The sequence below is a fragment of the Mustelus asterias genome, chromosome 13 (assembly GCF_964213995.1).
Source record: "Mustelus asterias chromosome 13, sMusAst1.hap1.1, whole genome shotgun sequence".
Taxonomy (NCBI): Eukaryota; Metazoa; Chordata; class Chondrichthyes; order Carcharhiniformes; family Triakidae; genus Mustelus; species Mustelus asterias.
This window is the reverse complement of record NC_135813.1, coordinates 48,448,184-48,470,234: the sequence shown is the minus strand read 5'-3', so window position 1 is coordinate 48,470,234 and position 22,051 is coordinate 48,448,184. Positions and strand designations below refer to the sequence as shown.

The 22,051-nt window shown below is 48.1% G+C and overlaps 1 protein-coding gene across 2 annotated transcripts; it reads right to left on the bottom strand.

Moving 5' to 3' along the window:
• Nucleotides 1-5,649: 5,649 nt before the first annotated feature.
• LOC144502593 (3-oxoacyl-[acyl-carrier-protein] reductase FabG) lies at nt 5,650-19,556 on the bottom strand. Of its 2 annotated transcripts, none has more exons than XM_078226711.1 (8): nt 19,375-19,556; nt 18,210-18,380; nt 17,709-17,887; nt 16,778-16,871; nt 15,061-15,130; nt 10,849-10,885; nt 10,296-10,359; nt 5,650-6,075 (listed from the first exon to the last, which is right to left on the bottom strand). In XM_078226711.1, exons 1-8 carry the CDS (start codon nt 19,501-19,503, stop codon nt 5,917-5,919), a joined length of 903 nt encoding a protein of 300 aa, XP_078082837.1. In that variant the 5' UTR covers nt 19,504-19,556; the 3' UTR covers nt 5,650-5,916. The 2 variants fall into 2 exon arrangements, with proteins under 2 accessions (XP_078082837.1, XP_078082838.1); XM_078226712.1 differs by lacking the exon at nt 19,375-19,556 and adding an exon at nt 19,162-19,329.
• Nucleotides 19,557-22,051: the final 2,495 nt, after the last annotated feature.

The window sequence follows — 22,051 nt, the reverse complement described above, 5'->3', positions numbered from 1 at the left end:
GTTAGACTCACTGGTCAGTAATTTCCTGGGCTATCCCCATTCCCCTTCTTGAAAATAGGAACCACATCCGCAATCCTCCGGCACCTCTCCCGTCTCCATCGACGACGCAAAGATCATCGCCAGAGGCTCTGCAATCTCTTCCCTCACCTCCCACAGTAACCTGGGGTACATCCCATCCGGACCCGGCGACTTATCTATCTTGATGCCATTCAAAGATTCCAGCACAACCTCTTTCTTATAGTCCAAATACTCAATCTTTTCAGTCCACCGCAAGCCCGCAGTACATCCACCCAGGTCGTTTTCCTCTGTGAAAACCGAGGCAAAATACTCATTAAACACCTCTGCCATTTCTACTGGTTCCGTACAGACTTTCCCACCGTCACCTTTTATAGGCCCTATTCCTTCACGTCTCATCCTTTTACTTTCCACATATTTATAGAACGCCTTAGGGTTCTCCTTAATCCTATCTGCCAAGGCCTTCTCGTGACCCCTTCTGGCTCTCCTAATTTCCTTCTTTAGTCCCTTCCTACAAGCCGTATACTCATCTAGATCCCTATCTTCGCCAAGCTCTCTGAACCTTTTGTACGCTTTCCTTTTCTTCGCGACTAGGTCCCGCACAGCTTTCGTGCACCACGGTTCCTTTAACCTACCAACACCTCCCTGTCTGCTCGGGACGTTGTCCTGTAGAACTCTAGACAGACATTCCTTGAAAAACTGCCACCTCTCTTCAGTACATTTCCCCGAGAATGCCTCTTTCCAATTTACTCCTCTAATTTGCTGCCTTATGTCTTCATATTTCCCCTTACTCCATATAAACGCTTTCCTAGCTAGCCTGATCCTCTTTTTCCAATGCAAGCATAAAGGAGATAGAGTTATGATTGCTATCCCCAAGATGCTCTCCCACTGAGAGATCTGACATCTGTCCAGGTTCATTGGTCAGTATCAGATCAAGTACAGCCTCTCCTCTTGTAGGCTTGTCCACATGCTGTGTCAGGAAACCCTCCTGAACACACCTAATGAACTCCTCCCCATCCAATCCCCTTACCCTAGGGATATTCCAATCTATGTTTGGGAAATTAAAGTCTCCCATCACAACAACTCTGCTATTACTGCATCTCTCCAGGATCTGTTTCCCTATCTGCTCCTCCACCTCCGTTACTATTGGGCGGCCTATAGAAAACTCCCAGAGTGATTGATCCCTTCCCACTCCGAACTTCTACCCACAGAGACTCTCATAGAAATCATAGAATCATAGAAACCACACAGTGCAGAAGGAGGCCATTCGGCCCATCGAGTCTGCACCGACCACAATCCCACCCAGGCCCTACCCCCACACATTTACCCACTAATCTACGCATCCCAGGATTCTAAGGGGCAATTTTTAACCTGGCCAATCAACCTAACCTGCACATCTTTGGATGTGGGAGGAAACCGGAGCACCTGGAGGAAACCCACGCAGACACGAGGAGAATGTGCAAACTCCACACAGACAGTGACCCGAGCCGGGAATCGAACCCGGGACCCTGGAGCTGTGAAGCAGCAGTGCTAACCACTGTGCTACCGTGCCGCGGTACGGTAGCACAGAGACTCTGTAGACAATCCCTCCACAGCATACACCTTCTCTACAGCTGTGACACTATCCCTGATCAACAGTGCCACTCCACCCCCTCTCTTGCCTCCCTCCCTGTCCTTCCTGAAGCATCCAAATCCCGGCACCTGGAGTATCCAATCCTGACCCTGAGACATCCAAGTCTCCGTAATGGCCACCACATCACACTTCCAGGCATCGATCCATGCTCTGAGCTCATCCCCTTTATTCACTATACTCCTGGCATTAAAGTAAACACATCTCAATCCTTTGGTCTGAGCTCTCCCCTTCTCTATCCCCCGTCCATCCTCCCTCTTGCACTGTCTATAACCCTTCTCTGTTTGTGAGCTAACTTCCTCGCTCCCAGTCTCCTCGTTTCGATCCCCTCCCCCCAACCTATCTAGTTTATAAGTTACAAGGAGAGGCTGGATAGACTGGGACTTTTTTCCTCTGGAGCATAGGAGGCTGAGGGGTGATCTTATAGAGGTCTATAAAATAATGAGGGGCACAGATCAGCTAGATAGTCAATATCTTTTCCCAAAGGTAGGGGAGTTTAAAACTAGAGGGCATAGGTTTAAGATGAGAGGGGAGAGATACAAAAGTGTCCAGAGGGGCAATTTTTTCACACAGAGGGTGGTGTCTGGAACAAGTTGCCAGAGGTAGTAGTAGAGGTGGGTACAATTTTGTCTTTTAAAAAGCATGTTACATGGGTACGATGGGTATAGGCCAAATGCAGGCAATTGGGATTAGCTTAGGGGTTTTAAAAAAAGGGCGGCATGGACAAGTTGGGCCGAAGGGCCTGTTTCCATGCTGTAAACCTCTATGACTCATTGAATCATTTCCAGATCTCCACTCTTCACGGTTATAAATTTTGTGATGCTGCTCAGACAAACTGGATTAGGCAGAGGTTCTGCCACTTTGATAAAGAAAAAATATCCTGCAACAGATGTCTCTCCACTTCTCTCAAAGCCTTTGGACATCACATCAACAACTGCAGCTAGAAATTGCTTCAGTTGAGATGAGCGAACTATTCGTAGCATTCTTGCAATGGGAAAATAATGTAAATCAGCTCCACTTCCATTATCTCCTCCGAAAGAGGGCTTCCATGTATTACTGAACCTGTAAATAAATCCAGCCATCTATTTTAGCCTGTAAAAGGCAAGGTTGCCATTTTCCCAGATGACCATAGGGTGCTCTGCTCTTTGAGGGGGAGCTGATTGGTGGTGATTTAACTGGAGGGTCACCATACCTCAGGTGAGGGGCAAGGTTGAGAAGGAGGAGCCTTCATGAATAACCTCAGCTGGTACAGGAATTGAACCCACGCTATTGGCATCACTTTGCATCATGAACCAACCGCCCAGCCAACTGAGCTGACACCTGTATGCAGATGTTGAACAATTTGCTATCATCTGTCTCAGGGGATGTAGTAGGCAAGACTACTGCCCTCCAATAATTGATGCTGTAATTCATAAGAAGTTGTCTGTTCAGGTAAGATGTCCATGTCCTCATACCACAGGTCAGTTATTGTTTAAACAATAACAGCTGGCATTTTTGCAGCTCCTTCAACGTGGTAAAACATCCTGAGACACCTCACTGGAGCATTATGCAGAGGTTTAGTGAGGGAATTCCCGAGAGGCCTCAGCAGCTGAAGGAGGAGGAGGTTGAGAGTTGAAGAGGTTTAGTGAACGAATTCCAGAGGTCAGGTCCTCAGTAACTGAAGGGACAGCCACCAATTTTGGAACGATTAACAACAGCAACACTCGAGAGGACTTGCTCAGTTAATGGTAGGGTGTTGGGGAGAGCTATAGCCCCAGAGCTACAGCTGTGAACCTGTAGCTCTGGGGCTACAGGTTCACAGCTCTTTGAAAGTGGAGTCACAGGTGAATGGGGTCATGGAGAAGGCATTCATCATGCTCGGTTTCATTGGTCAGAACACAGGAGTTGGGAAGTCTTGAAGTTGTACAAGACATTGGTAAGGCCACACTTGGAATACTGTGTATTGTTCTGGTCACCCTATTATAGAAAGGATATTAAACTAGAAAGAGTGCAGAAAAGATTTACTAGGATGCTACCAGGATTTGACGGTTTGAGTTATAAGGAGGCTGGTTAGACTGGAACTTTTTTCCCTGGAGTGTAGGAGGCTTAAGGGTGATCTTATAGAGGTCCATAAAATAATGAGGGGCATAGAATCTCCTCTGCACCCCCTCCAGTGCCAGTATATCCTTTCTCAAGTAAGGAGACCAAAACTGTACACAGTTCTTGCAAGTCAACATTTTTTCCCAAAGATAGGGGAATTTAAAACTAGAGGGCATAAGTTTAAGGTGAGAGGGGAGATACACAAAAGGGTCCAGAGGGGCAATTTTTTCCCCACAGAGAGGGTGGTGAGTGGAACAAGCTGCCAGAGGTAATAATAGAGGTGGGTACAATTTTGTCTTTTAAAAAGCATTTAGACAGTTACATGGGTAAGATTGGTATAGAGCGATATGGGCCAAACACGGGCAATTGGGAATAATCTAAATGGTAAAAACTGGGTGGCATGGACAAATTGGGCCGAAGGGCCTAAGAACATCGCTAGAAGCAGGAGTAGGCCATCTGCCCCTTGAGCCTGCTCTGCCATTCAATAAGATCATGGCTGATCTTTTCATGAATTCAGCTCCACTTATCCGCCCGCTCACCATAACCCTTAATTCCTTTACTGTTCAAAAATGTATCTATCCTTGCCTTAAAAACATTCAATGAGGTAGTCTCAACTGCTTCATAGGCAGGGGATTCCACAGATTCACAACCCTTTGGGTGAAGAAGTTCCTCCTCAACTCCATCCTAAATCTGCTTCCCCTTATTTTGAGGCCATGCCCCCTAGTTCTAGTTTCACCTGCCAGTGGAAAGAACTTCCCTGCTTCTATCTTATCTATTCCCTTCATAATCTTATATGTTTCTATAAGATCTTCCCTCATTCTTCTGAATTCCAATGAGTATAGCCCCAGTCTACTCAGTCTCTCCTCATAAGCCAACCCTCTCAACTCCAGAATCAACCTAGTGAATCTCCTCTGCACCCCCTCCAGTGCCATTATATCCTTTCTCAAGTAAGGAGACCAAAACTGTACGCAGTACTCCAGGTGTGGCCTCACCAGCACCTTATACAGTTGCAACATAACCTCACTGTTTTTAAACTCCATCCCTCTAGCAATGAAGAACAAAATTCCATTTGCCTTCTTAATTTCCTGCTGCACCTGCAAACCAACTCCTTGTGATCCTTGCACAAGAACACCCAGGTCCCTCTGCACAACAGCATGCTGCAATTTGTTTACCATTTAAATAATAGTCCATTTTGCTGTTATTCCTACCAAAATGGATGACCTCACATTTACCAACATTGTACTCCATCTGCCAGACCCACCCCCACTCAGACTATCTATATCCTTTTGCAGACTTTCAGCATCCTCTGCACACTTTGCTCTGTCACCCATCTTCGTGTCATCTGCAAATTTTGACACACTCCATTTGGCCCCCAACTCCAATTCATCTATGTAAATCGTAAACAGCCTGTTTCCATGCTGTAAACCTCCATGATTCTAGAAACCAGTATTGGAGGAACCACAGAGATTTTAGGGGGGTTTATAGAGATGAAGGAGATTACAGAGATAGGGAGGAGCAAGGGATTTGAAAACAAGGATGAGAATTCTAAATCAAGGCTTTGCTTAACCAGGAGCCAATGGAGGTCTGGGAGCACAGGGGTGATCAGGGATACGGTCAGAAGAGTTTTGGATCAGGTTTGTGGTGGGTAGAGTGTGGGAGGCCAATGAGGAGGGCTCTGAACTTGTCAGGTCTAGAGACAGTTGGCAAGAGGGCCGAGGATGGCCCAAACTGCAATAGCAACTACAACACAAAACAAAATCACCCAAAACACAATGATGGAGCTGGAGCCCAAACCCATGGAGAAGAATTGATGGGAAGCAGAATAAGATCTGTCCACTGCAGAAGAGGCTCTGAGAAAGAAGGAAATCAATCACAATGCATACCAAATTCCACACAATGGAAATAAAACAAACAGCTTCAGGATAGGAGTGTATGGACTTTATTGAGTTTGATCCAAATAAAAGGAGACATTGAGCGGAAATGTTTCTGGCCTCGGTATACACTTTGATCTTTACTTGCCGTTTCTCTAGAAACGTGTCAAAAACTTCACGTAGACAAATATCTGGAAAACCATTTCCTCATCAGTGATTTCAAGTTGCTGCATCTGCCTAAATACTCACAACTACAACGTGAACAGATTCACAATCTCCTTCTCTAGGCTGCCAGCCTGCCATACGCAGGAGTTTATTCACTCACCGTGGACACATGGCATGGCGCCCACCATCCACTGGCAGTGTAACACCTGTGATGAAAGAGGCTGCGTCAGAGGCCAGGAAGGCAATGGCTTGGGCCACTTCATTCACCTCTCCGGCACGCCCTAACGCATGGGTCCTCTTGCAATTATCCAGGAACTGGAAGGAAAGAAGAGCTGTGGTTAGAGCTGGAACACACCCAGATCCACCCCTTGAATCAACAATTCATCCCCCACTGCAACACCCTCTGCTCCATTCCTTCTCCTCTTCCCCCCACCCCCACTCCAACTATCTGGCTATGAAGGTCAATCATCTCAGCCCCAAACAGGAGCTCCTCAGGGTAGACTCAACCATCTTCAGCTGCTTCATCAATCACCTACCCTCAATCATAAGGACAGAATTGGGGATATTCACTGATGACTACACAATGTTCAGCACTATTCTTAACTTCTCAGATACTGAAACAGTCAATCCATGTCCAAATGCAGCAAGGTCTGGACAACATATACATTTGGATTGATATAGAACCATAGAAAATTACAGCTCAGAAACAGGCCTTTTGGCCCTTCTTGTCTGTGCCAAACCATTTTTTGCCTAGTCCCACTGACCTGCACTTGGACCATATCCCTCCACACCCCTCTTATCCATGAACCCGTCCAAGTTTCTCTTAAATGTTACCACTTTATCCGGCAGCTCATTCCACACTCCCACCACTCACTGCGTGAAGAAGCCCCCCCTAATATTCCCTTTAAACTTTTCTCCTTTCACCCTTAACCCATGCCCTCTGGTTTTTTTTCTCCCCTAGCCTCAGCGGAAAAAGCCTGCTTGCATTCACTATCTATACCCATCAAAATCTTATACACCTCTATCAAATCTCCCCTCAATCTTCTACGCTACAGGGAATAAAGTCCCAACCTATTCAATCTCTCTCTGTAACTCAGCTTCTCAAGTCCCGGCAACATCCTTGTGAACCTTCTCTGCACTCTTTCAACCTTATTTACATCCTTCCTGTAACTAGGTGACCAAAACTGTACACAATACTCCAAATTCGGCCTCTCCAATGCCTTATATAACCTTACCATAACACTCCAACTTTTATACTCGATATTCCGATTTATAAAGGCCAATGTGCCAAAGGCACTCTTTACGACCCTATCCACCTGTGACGTCACTTTTAGGGAATTCTGTACCTGTATTCCCAGATCCCTCTGTTCAACTGCACTCTTCAGAGTCCTGCCATTTACCCTATACGTTCTACTTTGGTTTGTCCTTCCAAAGTGCAATATCTCACACTTGTCTGCGTTAAATTCCATTTGCCATTTTTCAGCCCATTTTTCTAGTTGGTCCAAATCCCTCTGCAAGCTTTGAAAACCTTCCTCACTGTCCACTACACCTCCAATCTTTGTATCATCAGCAAACTTGCTGATCCAATTTACCACATTATCATCCAGATCATTGATATAGATGACAAACAACAATGGACCCAACACCGATCCCTGTGGCACACCACTAGTCACAGGCCTCCACTCAGAGAAGCAATCCTCCACAACCACTCTCTGGCTTCTTCCATTGAGCCAGTGTCTAATCCAATTTACTACCTCCCCATGTATAAATAGCGACTGAACCTTCCTAACTAACCTCCCATGAGGGACCTTGTCAAAGGCCTGTTACAGGATATCTGTTACACAATGGTCACCTCGGACAAGAGAAAGCCTCCACCTCTCACTGACCTTCAATGGTATTCACCATGCCCCCTACCATCCAACAGTGACCTGAGCTGAGCTGAACCAGTCAATATCAGCATCATAGCCATAACAGCAGGAGTGGGGTTGGATACTTCAGTGATTGGCTTACCTACTGACCCTTCCAAATCCCAAAAACACTTTTGATCACCTCAAATCAGGACTGTGATGGAATACTCATCACATCTGGAGGATGCAGCCAGATGTTCAAGCAGCTCGACAAATCTGGAACAGAGTAGCCCTATGTAATAATTCTTCTTCAAGAATTACTGCACCCCATAACTGGACATATATTTCCAGCTCCTTCCACCTCCAGAACTCACTGGCTGCAATGCATACAACGCCTAAAGTGCACTGGTTGGCGGTCGCCCAGCATCTACAGTACATTGGCTGCAGTGCGCGCAACGTCTAGGGTAAAGGTAAAGCCACTATATTCCCAGAAGACCATAGGCTGATCTCCTCTTTGCGGGGGGAGAGCTGACTGGTGGTGCTTTAACCTGAGGATCACCACATCTCAGGCGAGGGGCAAGGTTGAGAAGGTAGGGCTTCATGAATAACCTCAACCGGTGCAGGAATTAGAACATAAGAACATAAGAAATAGGAGCAGGAGTAGGCCATCTAGCCCCTCGAGCCTGCCCCGCCATTCAATAAGATCATGGCTGATCTGACGTGGATCAGTACCACTTACCCGCCTGATCCCCATAACCCTTAATTCCCTTACTGCTCAGGAATCCATCCATCCGCGCTTTAAACATATTCAGCGAGGTAGCCTCCACCACCTCAGTGGGCAGAGAATTCCAGAGATTCACCACCCTCTGGGAGAAGAAGTTCCTCCTCAACTCTGTCTTAAACCGACCCCCCTTTATTTTGAGGCTGTGTCCTCTAGTTTTAACTTCCTTACTAAGTGGAAAGAATCTCTCCGCCTCCACCCTATCCAGCCCCCGCATTATCTTATAAGTCTCCATAAGATCCCCCCTCATCCTTCTAAACTCCAACGAGTACAAACCCAATCTCCTCAGCCTCTCCTCATAATCCAAACCCCTCATCTCCGGTATCAACCTGGTGAACCTTCTCTGCACTCCCTCCAATGCCAATATATCCTTCCTCATATAAGGGGACCAATACTGCACACAGTATTCCAGCTGCGGCCTCACCAATGCCCTGTACAGGTGCATCAAGACATCCCTGCTTTTATATTCTATCCCCCTCGCAATATAGGCCAACATCCCATTTGCCTTCTTGATCACCTGTTGTACCTGCAGACTGGGCTTTTGCGTCTCATGCACAAGGACCCCCAGGTCCCTTTGCACGGTAGCATGTTTTAATTTGTTTCCATTGAGATAGTAATCCCATTTGTTATTATTTCCTCCAAAGTGTATAACCTCGCATTTATCAACGTTATACTCCATTTGCCATATCCTCGCCCACTCACTCATCCTGTCCAAATCTCTCTGCAGATCTTCTCCGTCCTCCACACGATTCACTTTTCCACTTATCTTTGTGTCGTCTGCAAACTTCGTTACCCTACACTCCGTCCCCTCCTCCAGATCATCTATATAAATGGTAAACAGTTGCGGCCCGAGTACCGATCCCTGCGGCAGTTAGTGTTAGTGTTGCTCTGCATCACTAACCAGCCGTCCAGCCAACTGGGCTAAACCAACTCAGTACTTGGGTGCGGATGGAGGTTTGCGGTCGAGAACTGGAACTGAACAGGATATTATTTCCACATTCCAGGGTGATCCTGGATTAGTGAACTGTTTTAGCAGATCATTGGCTACACCAGTTTCCTGCAAAAAATATTCAAGTTGAATCTGTTGGACTTGAGGGAACAAAGATGAGGCCTGAATGGGAGGAGAGAGTAAGGTTAACAAAGCTGGATGTGCCAAGAGGGACTTGTATCTTATACCTTGCCTATGTTGTACCTGTCCTGGGAGTGTTTGATGGGGACAGTGTAGAGGGAGCTTTACTCTGTATCTAACCCCGTGCACCTGTCCTGGGAGTGTTTGATGGGGACAGTGTAGAGGGAGCTTTACTCTGTATCTAACCCCGTGCTGTACCTGTCCTGGGAGTGTTTGATGGGGACAGTGTAGAGGGAGCTTTACTCTGTATCTAACCCCGTGCTGTACCTGTCCTGGGAGTGTTTGAAAAGGGTCTCCAATTTAAGACGGAGATGAGAAATTCCCTCCCTCTGATGATCGTTGTTATGGTTTGGAATTTTCTTCCCCAGAGCGCAGTGGAGGCTGGGTGACTGAATGTATTTAAGGCAGAGTTAGACAAATTATCGATCTTGGGGGGAGTGTGTGTCAAAGTTAAGAGGAGTCAGGAGGGGGAAAATGGAGGCGAAAGTACAGTTTTTAGCCATGATCTTTATTAAGTGGCAGAGCAGGCTGGAGGATTGAACAGCTGCCTCCTATTTCTCCTGTAACTGTTCCTTTCTTACTCATGCCTGAAGTCAAGTCAAAAAGGATCCAAAATGTGACACCCAGCTGCCCCCCCTCCCCCCAACCGAAACAGTGGCACCCGACTGTCTTCCCAGGGCAGCAATCGTTTACAACACTACAGCCATGCATGACAATGAGCAACTACTGAGTGACCATCGGAGCTCTGACACTCTCGTGACACCTGTTAATAACTCACCTTAGCATAATCCTCCTCACTCAGGCCAGCTCGCTTGTGGATGTCTGTCACAATTACTCCCGGACTAGAAAGAAAGAGGAGAGTTTGAGATAATTCCACAGGAGACAGCACGTACACACACACTCGAGCGCGCACACACATTGAAGTTCAACCAGGAGATGTCTTGCTGAAATCTCACTGTGTCGAGTCATTGGGCCTGGGTAGGAGTAATGGGAAACCAGTTCCCATATCCTAGGGAGAATGAACAGATTAGCTGGTGGTTCCAGTTTGGAGAGTGTGTGTGCGTGTATGCGGTGGTCAGAGGAAGAGGAGCAGGCTCAGGTAATGCCCTCTGTGCTCACTGTTGAGAATTGTACACGAGAAGGGGCAGATGGGCAAGGTAGTGCAGTGCCTGGGCATTCGGGAAGCCTGCACCCTGGCATGGCCACACCTTCAGAGGACCAGAGGAGAAAGAGCGAGCTCAAACACGAGAAAAATGTTGACTCAATATTGAAGATATGTTCATCCAGATCAGAATGAAACTGAGAAGCAAACTGCCAGCACCATGACTCACCTCACAGCATTCACTCGAACCTTCTTGGGGGCCAGATCTAGAGAGAGAGAGAGAGAGAGAGAAGCAGCATGTTACACTAACCCTTCTCTTATCCAAGCTTTGGAATGTAAAAACACTGTGGGTGTGACTGGCTAGACCAGCACTTATTACTGAGTTGTTGGCGAGTTCAAACAAGAACTGGTTTAATTTATACAACTGAACTATGTATAGTTATCCTCCCACTCTACAAAGACGTGCAGGTTAGCTGCATTGGCTATGATGAATTGCCCCATAGTGTTCAAAGATGTGTGGGTTGGGGGAATTGTCGGGGTAAATGCATCGGGTTGTGAGGCTGGGGCTGTCAGGGAGTCAGTGCAGACCCGATGGGCTGAATGGCCTCTTTGAGAGAGACTGTAAGGATTCAATGATTCTATGACACTGCTGAAGCCCTGGTTGTTCCTCCTCCTCTCCCAGTCAGCTGTTATATTGCATCATCATTTTTACAGGTGATATTTACACAATCCCACACGTTAACCCTTACAAACTCTAATACATCTTTCTTTCAATCTAACATCACATTCAGTCGTAACTTTAAAAACATCCATTTATAGGATGTGAGCGTCGCTGGCGGGGCCAGCATTTATTGCCCTTCCCTATTACCCTGCATTGCAGAGGGCATTTGAGAGTCAACCAGAGTCACATGTAGGCCAGACCAGGTAAGGGTGGCAGATTTCCTTCCCTAAAAGGACATTAGTGAACCAGATGGGTTTTTAATGATGATTAACAATGCTTTCATGGCCATCATCACTTAATCCCAGATTTGACAGTTCAATTATCAGCATCTGCCATGGTGGGATTTGAACCCGGGTCCCCAGGTCTTGCCTTGTGCCTCTGGATTATAGTCCAGCAACAACATCGCCACACCACTGCCTCCCTGGTGGTGTTAGCTCAGTCGTGTCTCTCTTTGATCTCCTTCATTGAGTGTTGGAACATCAGCTTCTTTCGGAGTCAATGTCTGGTTCTTGCAAATGTAAACTGATGGTTGTTTCTGGTGAATAGAAATAAGATTCTTCTGGTTTCTACATCTCGGACCTTCTGAAGCATTTACTGAATACAATTATCTCTCAAGACTATTACTCCTTCTTTCTCTTGGTCCTGTGCCCATACATTTCTCCTTCCATCACTCTTGGTGGGTTCTTGGTAATCGTGTCTCTGGTTATAGTTGTAAGCTTGTGGTTTGATAGGACTGGTCTTGAACTCTGCTCATCTTGGAAGTAGTTTTTTGGGTAGATGGGAAGCTGTGCTCAGGGGTTTCCACCCATCCACAGTTCTGACGCTGCCATACCACACTGCAGTAAAGCAGACCTGTAATTTACAAGTTCAGTCAAAAATCCTTGTCCTCCTCGGGCAGAGCCCCAGACGCTTCCCGGCCATCCGGATGTCCCTTTCAGCTTCACCATTGGATTGTGGATGTCTTGGGGAACTCAGGAGTTTCACAAACCCATAGTTAGTGCAGTCATAGGCAGAAATGGGACCATTATGGGAGACAACCTGATCCAGAATGCGTGTGTTGCAAAGGTTTCCTTTCAGATCTGAATGAATGACTGACTTGATTGTCATAGTTTATAGACATTGAACATAGAACAGTACAGCACAGAACAGGCCCTTCGGCCCACAATGTTGTGCCGAGCTTTATCTGAAACCGAGATCAAGCTATCCCACTCCCTATCATCCTGGTGTGCTCCATGTGCCTATCCAATAACTATTTAAATGTTCCTAAAGTGTCTGACTCCACTATCACTGCAGGCAGTCCATTCCACACCCCAACCACTCTCTGCATAAAGAACCTACCTCTGATGTCCTTCCTATATCTCCCACCATGAACCCTATAGTTATGCCCCCTCGTAATAGCTCCATCCATCCGAGGAAATAGTCTTTGAACGTTCACTCTATCTATCCCCTTCATCATTTTATAAACCTCTATTAAGTCTCCCCTCAGCCTCCTCTGCTCCAGAGAGAACAGCCCCAGCTCCCTCAACCTTTCCTCATAAGACCTACCCTCCAAACCAGGCAGCATCCTGGTAAATCTCCTCTGCACTCTTTCCAGCGCTTCCACATCCTTCTTATAGTGAGGTGACCAGAACTGCACACAATATTCCAAATGTGGTCTCACCAAGGTCCTGTACAGTTGCAGCATAACCCCACGGCTCTTAAACTCAAACCCCCTGTTAATAAAAGCTCACACACTATAGGCCTTCTTCACAGCTCTATCCACTTGAGTGGCAACCTTTAGAGATCTGTGGATATGGACCCCAAGATCTCTCTGTTCCTCCACAGTCTTCAGAACCCTACCTTTGACCCTGTAATCCGCATTTAAATTAGTCCTACCAAAATGAATCACCTCATATTTGTGCTCAATCTACATGGAGAGGTAATCAATGACAATAAGGAAGGATTTTCCATCAAATATATAAACAGAACCATCCCCAGACATTCCCATAATCTGGCTGGGGGTCGAGTCGGGTTCCTGTTGTTGTGCACAGACCTGGCACTGAGAGATCATTTCTTAGATGGCTCTTTGTGTTCCCAGCCACCACACCGAGGACTAAGAGCACACTCTGCTCTTGGTGTTACCCATGGTGTATTCTTTCTAAAATCCCTAGCTGGAGTGAGACTGGAATCACTAGCCTCTCATTGTACACCAGCAAATCACCCACCACAAAGTGCTCCTTTGCTCAAAGTCGACTTTCCTCACAGTAACACCGGGACGCTGCTGTTGGCAACCTTACAGCAGTATTGATGAATGTGAATGTATTCCTCATCCTGAATCTCCATGTGATGGATTTCTTGCAGCTTCTGTGCTCCAATTATCGAGTATGAATCAGCCTCATTAATGAGGTTGACATACTGTTGTGCAGCCACTGGTCTACAGTGGCTGTGGATGCTATAGGTTAAATGCATTGTTCACAAGAAGGTGGCCAAGATCAGTTTAAAACCAATTTAATCCTCAGGTAAACTTTCTTTGGCAGATAATCCTCAGGTAAACTTTCTTTGGCAGATTCACCGTGGACTAAGATGTTGTCCATGTGATTCGTTACTCCTTCAAGGCTCAGTAGAATGTTAGACAAGGTTCTTTGGACTTTGTCCAGTGTGACAAAATCCCCCAAATGAAGTAATAAAGGGTGATAGATTCCACATCCAAAAGCAGCTGGTAGCATCCAATTTTGTGAATATGGTACATTTTGGGCAACTCATCAAGCTTTTGGGTGGCATAGTGGGTTAGCACTGCTGCCTCACAGCACCACAGACCCAGGTTCGATTCCCAGCTTGGGTCACTGTCTGTGAGGAGTTTGAACATTCTTCCCGTGTCTGTGCGGGTTTCCTCCGGGTGCTCCGGTTTCCTCCCAGAGTCTGAAAGACGTGTTGGTCAAGTGCATTGGCCGTGCTAAATTCTTCCTCAGGGTACCCGAACAGGCGCTGGGGTGTGGCGACTCGGGGATTTTCACAGTAACTTCATTGCAGTATAAATGCAAGCCTACTTGTGACAATAATACATAAATAAAAATAAACTTGTCCACCAAGGGTATCAGATGAATTTCCCTCATTGTAACTTACTGAGACCAGTCTATTCAAGTACCTGACTATACTCAGGAAGGAGGGCCTCAAGATAAGGGGTTAAACAGAAACCAGAGCTCAAAGAACTGTTGGGAGGAGTGCGACATCGGATTGATGAAAGCCAGTACACAACAGAGCTTCATTCTAAACAGTGTTAGATGGGGATAGTGCAGAGGGAGTTTTGCTCTATATCTAACCCCGTGCTGTGCCTGTCCTGGGAGTGTTTGGTGGGGACAGTGTGGTGGAAGCACTGATTTTGAGATGCATTAGACTGCGTTTTAAATTTAACATGTATTTATATTGCAGTTTTAACCGATTAATAAAAACACATTTCACAGGACAATCTAAAGCAAAATCTGATACCAATCTATATAGGGAGATATTAAGGAGAGAATTATGGAGCTTCAGGCCAAGGCAGCTGTTCACACCAGCGACTGACCAATCAGAATGGGAGATGCTCAAGAGGCCAGAATTGGAGCACAAATAATCCGGGGCTGTTGTGGAGCTGGAGAAACTTACTGGGGTCAGGGGGGGGGGGGGGGGGGGGCATGGCTGGCATGGGGTGTCAATTATGTAATTTAACAAGAAATTAGGAGGTCAAAAAGAATGTGCACTTACCCAGGGCCAAACATCGTGTGAAATGGTCCAGTGCTGCCTTCGACATGCAGTAGGTAGTAATCCCAGGGAACTATGGAAAGCCATAATTTAAAAATTCTGGATATGGGTCAGTGAGTCACAGGAGCATCACAGATTCTCACTCCAACCCCTCCCCAACCACTTCCGTACTTGGACAGGCGAGTCACTGAACCCCCCACCCACCCCGTACCTGGACAGGTGAGCCCTTTCCCCCCCTGTACCTGGACAGGTGAGTCACTGAGCCCTGTCTCCCCTCTTGTATCTGGGCAGGCGAGTCACTGAGCCCTCTCCCGTACTATACCTGGACAGACAAGTTACTGAGCTCTTTCCCCTACTGTATTTGAACAGGTGAGCCACTGAACCCTCCCCCCCCCATCTTGTAACTGGATAGGTGAGTCACTGAGCCCTCCTCCCCCCTCTTGTACCTGGATAGATGAATCACCAGGTCCTCTCTCCCCCATCTTGTACCTGGACAGGTGAGTTACTGAGCTCTTTCCCCTCTTGTACCTGGACAGGTGGGTCACTGAACCCTCTCCTCTCTTGTACCGGCACGGTAGCACAGTGGTTAGCACTGCTGCTTCACAGCTCCAGGGTCCCGGGTTCAATTCCCGGCTCGGGTCACTGTCTGTGTGGAGTTTGCACATTCTCCTCGTGTTTGCGTGGGTTTCCTCCGGGTGCTCCGGTTTCCTCCCACAGTCCAAAGATGTGCGGGTTAGGTTGATTGGCCAGGTTAAAATTGCCCCTGAGATGCGTAGGTTAGAGGGATTAGCGGGTAAATATGTGGGGGTAGGGCCTGGGTGGGATTGTGGTCGGTGCAGACTCGATGGGCCGAATGGCCTCCTTCTGCACTGTAGGGTTTCTATGATTTCTATGATTTCTATGATTACCTGGACAGGTGAGTTACTGAGCTCTTTCCCCTCTTGTACCTGGACAGGTGGGTCACTGAACCCTCTCCTCTCTTGTACCTGGACAGGTGAGTCATTGAACTCTTCCCTGATGGAGAGTAAAACTAGAGTCAATGGGAATCAGGGGGAAAGCCCTCCACTGATTGGAGTCATACCTAGCAGAAAAGAACAAGGTTGTGATGATTGGAGATCAATTATTTCAGTTCAAGGACATCTCTGCAGAAGTCCCTCAGAAGTCCTCGGCCCAACCACCTTCAACTGCTTCATCAATGACCTTCCTTCTACCATAAGGTCAGAAGTGGGGATGTTCACTGATGGCTGCACAATGTTCAGCATCATTCGTGACTCCTCAGATACTGAAGCAGTCGTGTGAAATGCAACAAGATCTGGACAATATCCAGACTTGGGCTGACAAATGGCAAGTAATATCCATGCCATGCAAGTGCCAAGAAATGGCCAACTCCAATAAGAGAGAATATATCTAACCATCGCTCCTTGACGTTCAATGATATCACCATCACCGAATCCCACCACCACCCCTCCCCATCAACAACCCTGGGATTACAGGGTTGCGCACCTGTGCGCGCGGGCACACGCACACATAGGCACGTGCGCACGCACACTCGCGCACGCACATCTATATCAATTATATCAAGATCTATATCAATCTATATCAATACAGCAGGATATAGATATCAATTGACATTTGAATGGCTCACCACGTTTCCTGACCCCGTCCCTACGGCGACTGGGCGGGAAATTGCACACTAGAAGTTCAGCTTCTGCACACTCACCGATCTTTGCCCAGAGACACTGGACACATTGACAATGGAGCTCTTGGTCTGGATAAGGTGGGGCACAGCCAGGTGAGTGAGATGGTAGACAGACCTGTTAGGCAGGAGGGTACAAACACACAAGATCAATAAGAAATGACTACCCGCAAGTGCTTTCCACTTTCCCTCCTCCCCAGCTCATGACAAGGAAGGGATTTTGGGTTAAATTTATACTATGACAGTGACCTGAAGTTAAACCCCATTCACTCAGGGTTAAGTCACAGTAACACCAAGTTAGCTATTACATTTCATTAGATATGTTAGTTGGCCTCTTTTAAGGTCAAACCAAATAAACAAACTCAAATTAAGTCAGGACAAAGTAAAAGGGGCAGCTCCCCAAAAGGAGGGGGAACAGCCCGAACAAAAATCAAAGTACAAAGAAAACTTGAAAATATCAAATTAAAATGTGATTATTAGGGTCGATAACGCACCCCAACCCCTGCGGTGCCCAACCGGCACGGAAGGCGTCAACCGTGCCCATGGAGGGGGAGTTAAGAGACAGGATTATCAGAACTGTGTATATTCATTAGATGGACAGTGGGAGAATTAGTAGCATATTTCAGAGAAGTTCAAATTTTTAATGTTGAATTCATTTCATTCACTGTCCCCATCAAACACCCCCAGGACAGGCACAGCATGGGGTTAGATACAGAGTAAAACTCCCTCTGCACTGTCCCCATCAAACACTCCCAGGATAGGTACAGCACAGGGTTAGATACAGAGTAAAGCTCCCTCTACACTGTCCCCATCAAACACTCCCAGGGCAGGTACAGCACAGGGTTAGATATATCTATATGGAGTCTGTGGAAAGAGAGAGGGGAGCTGTTAATCACAAGTCCTACAGAGAAATCAGCGCCCGGGGGGGGGGGGGGGGGGGAGCGTGAGGCTGTACCTGACGTTAACGTTCATAAGTTGATCATAATGTTCCATAGTTGTGGTTTCAATAGTTCCCATGTGCAGTATCCCTGCACTGTTCACCAGCACATCTAATTGCCCATAATGATTCACTGTGTCCTCAACTACCTTCTTCACAGTTGCCTCATCAGTCAGGTCACCAAGGAGCAGTAGTGGCTGATGAAGAACAAAGTGAAACATTCAGTGCATACCTAAAACACCATCACATCTGGAAATGGAAGAACATTCTCCCCTCAGCAACCAACACCACCCCAATGCCTGGGATTTGTAGCAGTTAGGGACTGGGCTGGGGGAAAGGGATAGGGGGGAACCATTGTGACACGGATCAGAGGGAAGGCAAAATATTTTAGGGTTCCGATGAAAACCAGCGGGAAGTTGGCACCAACCACCCCAGCTAGCCTCACCCCAATCCTCCTTCCTCCCTCCCTCCACACCATGTAATCGGGAATCTCAGCACTCAGTCAGGGTTGGCACTCACCTGGCACTGCCCAGCCTCCTCACAGGCCTTGCCCACCTTGGTGAGGTTCTCCTCATTCCTGCCATTCAGGGCCAGCTTGGCACCCAGCTTCGCAAACAGGATGGCTGTGCCTGCTCCGATTCCCGAACTGGCACCGGTGACAAGTGCCACCTTCCCGCTGAGGGACAACCTCTACACACAAATAAACAAACAAACTCATCAATAAATAAATATCCTGGGGCAGGGAGCAGTGACACTGGAGGGCCAATACAGACAGTGGAGGAGAGCAAGACCCTGGGGGAGGGAAGGGTTAATGGTGGGGAAGGGGGAGGCGGTGCCCGCGCTCCGCCGCCTCCCCGGGGACTCTCTGCCGCTTGAGCCGCGCTGTGGGGACAGAGTCCCGAGAGGGAGTCTCCTTCCCGGGCCCCAGGCTTCAACCCCACCCCACGGCCCGGCCTCTCTCTCGGTCCCCACGGCCCGGCCTCTCTCTCGGTCCCCAGGCCCCGGTCTCTCTCTCTCGGTTCTCGGTCCCCAGGCCCCGGTCTCTCTCTCGGTTCTCGGTCCCCAGGCCCCGGTCTCTCTCTCGGTCCCCAGGCCCCGGTCTCTCTCTCTCGGTTCTCGGTCCCCAGGCCCCGGTCTCTCTCTCGGTTCTCGGTCCCCAGGCCCCGGTCTCTCTCTCTCGGTTCTCGGTCCCCAGGCCCCGGTCTCTCTCTCTCGGTTCTCGGTCCCCAGGCCCCGGTCTCTCTCTCGGTCCCCAGGCCCCGGTCTCTCTCTCGGTTCTCGGTCCCCAGGCCCCGGTCTCTCTCTCTCGGTTCTCGGGCCCCGGTCTCTCTCTCTCTCGGTCCCCAGGCCCCGGTCTCTCTCTCTCGGTTCTCGGGCCCCGGTCTCTCTCTCTCTCGGTCCCCAGGCCCCGGCCTCTCTCTCGGTTCTCGGTCCCCAGGCCCCGGTCTCTCTCTCTCAGTCTCCCCGGTACCTGGGTCTCCTCCTCAGGCCGGGCCGCCATTTCCAATCGCAGCCGCGCGGCCGGCGGGAAATTTAAAGGGGCCGCAGCCCCGGGGTGGGGGAAGGACCCTCACCCCGAGGGGCAAATCTCCCCAATCCGGGCTAAGACCCCCTGTTTGGGGTAATTACTCTGTGGTCTGGGTCTGTTTCTTCAGTCTATTGAATTCAGAAAGGCAGAACATACTGAATGGCGAAAGCTGCTGGCTCCAACAACAATGGTGCCCACAAGGATGCTGAGAGGGGGGTTCACCAACGGGAATGCATTGAATGCCAAGAGGAGATGGTTAAATTCCCTCTTGTTGGAGATGGTCATAGAATCATAGAAACCCTACAGTGCAGAAGGAGGCCATTCGGCCCATCGAGTCTGCACCGACCACAATCCCCCACATATTTACCCGCTAATCCCTCTAACTACGCATCTCAGGGACAATTTTTAACCTGACCAATCAACCTAACCCGCACATCTTTGGACTGTGGGAGGAAACCGGAGCACCCAGAGGAAACCCACGCAGACACGAAGAGAATGTGCAAACTCCACACAGACAGTGACCCGAGCCGGGAATCGAACCCGGGACCCTGGAGCTGTGAAGCAGCAGTGCTAACCACTGCGCTACCGTGCCGCCCCACGGTACGTCTTCAACATCTCCCCTGACCACGGCTGATCATTCCTGGTACTTGTATGGTGCAAACATTACTACTTTCAGCCCAAGCCTGGATATTGTCCAGGTTTTGCTGCATGTGGACAAGTACTGCCTCAGTATCAGAGGAATCGCAAATGGTGCTGACATTGTGCAATTATCAGCAAACATCTCCACTTCTGACCATGGCGGGAAGGTCATTGATGAAGCAGCTGAAGGTGGTTAGGCCTGGGACACTACCCTGAGGAACTCTTGCAACAATGTCCCCAGACTTGCCAGGTCCAACCAGCAAAGAACTTTCCTCGATTCCCATTGACTTCAATGTTACAAGTGCTCATTGATGCTAAATGCTGCCTTGATGTCAAGGGCATTTGCTCTCCCCTCACCCTGGAATTAAGCTCTTTTGTCCTTGTTTGAACCAATGCCAAATGACATCAGGAGCTGAGTGTCCCACACTACGTACGGTGAGCAGGTTATTGCTGCAGCTTGATAGCACTGTCAATGACACTTTCAATCACTTTGCTGATAATTGATAGACTGATGAGTCATAAGTAGCTGCATTGGGTTTGTCCTTTTTATGGACAGGGTATAACTGCAAGTAGTTGTAGTAGAACAAGTTAGCTAGGAAGACAGCTAGTTCTAGAGTACGTCTTCAACATCTCAGCCGGGATGTTCCTGACCCAGGGATGCAGGGCTCTGCCCGTAAGGTATGATGTGGAGATGCCGGTGTTGGACTGGGGTAAACACAGTAAGAAGTCTCACAACACCAGGTTAAAGTCCAACAGGTTTATTTGGTAGCAAAAGCCACTAGCTTTCGGAGCACTGCCCCTTCGTCGGTTGAGTGGGAGTTCTATTCACAAACAGGGCATATAAAGACACAAACTCAATTTACAAAATAATGATTGGAATGCAAGTCTTTACAGGTAATCAAGTCTTAAAGGTACAGACAATGTGAGTGGAGAGAGCGTTAAGCACAGGTTAAAGAGATGTGTATTGTCTCCAGACAGGACAGTTAGTGAGATTTTGCAAGTCCAGGCAAGTCGTGGGGGTTACAGATAGTGTGACATGAACCCAAGATCCTAGTTGAGGCCGTCCTCATGTGTGCGGAACTTGGCTATCAGTCTCTGCTCAGCGACTCTGCGCTGTCGTGTGTCGTGAAGGCCGCCTTGGAGAACGCTTACCCGAAGAACAGAGGCCGAATGCCCGTGGCCGCTGAAGTGTTCCCCAACAGGAAGAGAACACTCTTGCCTGGTGATTGTCGAGTGGTGTTCATTCATCCGTTGTCGACGCATGGTGCTATGAGGAAAGGATTTTGACCCAGTGACAATGTACAAACAGCAACATATTTCCAAGTCTGGATGCTGTGAGTCTCGGAGACGAACTGGTAGCCGCTGTGTTTCTTGTAGAAACATGGCAGAATCACAGAAGCCTACAGTGCAGAAGAGGTCCTTTGGCCCATTGAGTCTGCACCGACGCATGAAATGCCCTGACCTGTCCACCTAATCCCACTTGCCAACACTTAGCCCATAGCTTTCCTTGAATGTCATGGCATGCCAAGTACTCATCCAGGTACTTTTTAAAGGATGTGAGGCATCCCGCCTCCACCACCCTCCCAGGCAGTGCACCCTCTGAGTAAAAATGTTTTTCCTCAAATCCCCCCTAAACCTCCCACCCTTCACTTTTAACTTGTGTCCCCTCGCAACTGACCCTTCAACTAAGGGGCACATTCAGTGGATTAAATTCATAAAGAGCGTCTCCAGAGGCTAGTCTGCAGGGATTGATGAGAAATTATACAACAGTTCCATCTTTAAGATTTTATTGTCCTTAAAGACAGATTGAAAACGCCAGTCACTAATGAGCATCGGCTGTCCTTGTTCTTCTAGGTGGTAAAGGTGCAGATTCTAAAGATGCTGTCAAAGGAGCCTTGGTGAGTTGCTGCTGTGCATTGTGTAGATGGTATACAATGCTGCTACTGTGTGTCTGTGGTGGAGGGAGTGGATATTGAAGGTGGTGGATGTGGTGCCAATCAAGTTGGCTGCTTTGCCCTGGATGCTATCGAGCTTCTTGAGTGTTGTTGGAGCTGCACCCATCCAGGCAAGTGGAGAGTATTCCATCACACTCCTGACTTGTGCCTTGTAGATGGTAGACAGGCTTTGAGGAGTCAGGAGATGAGTTACTCGCCACAGAATTCTCAACCTCTGACCTGTTTTTTGCAGCTACTGT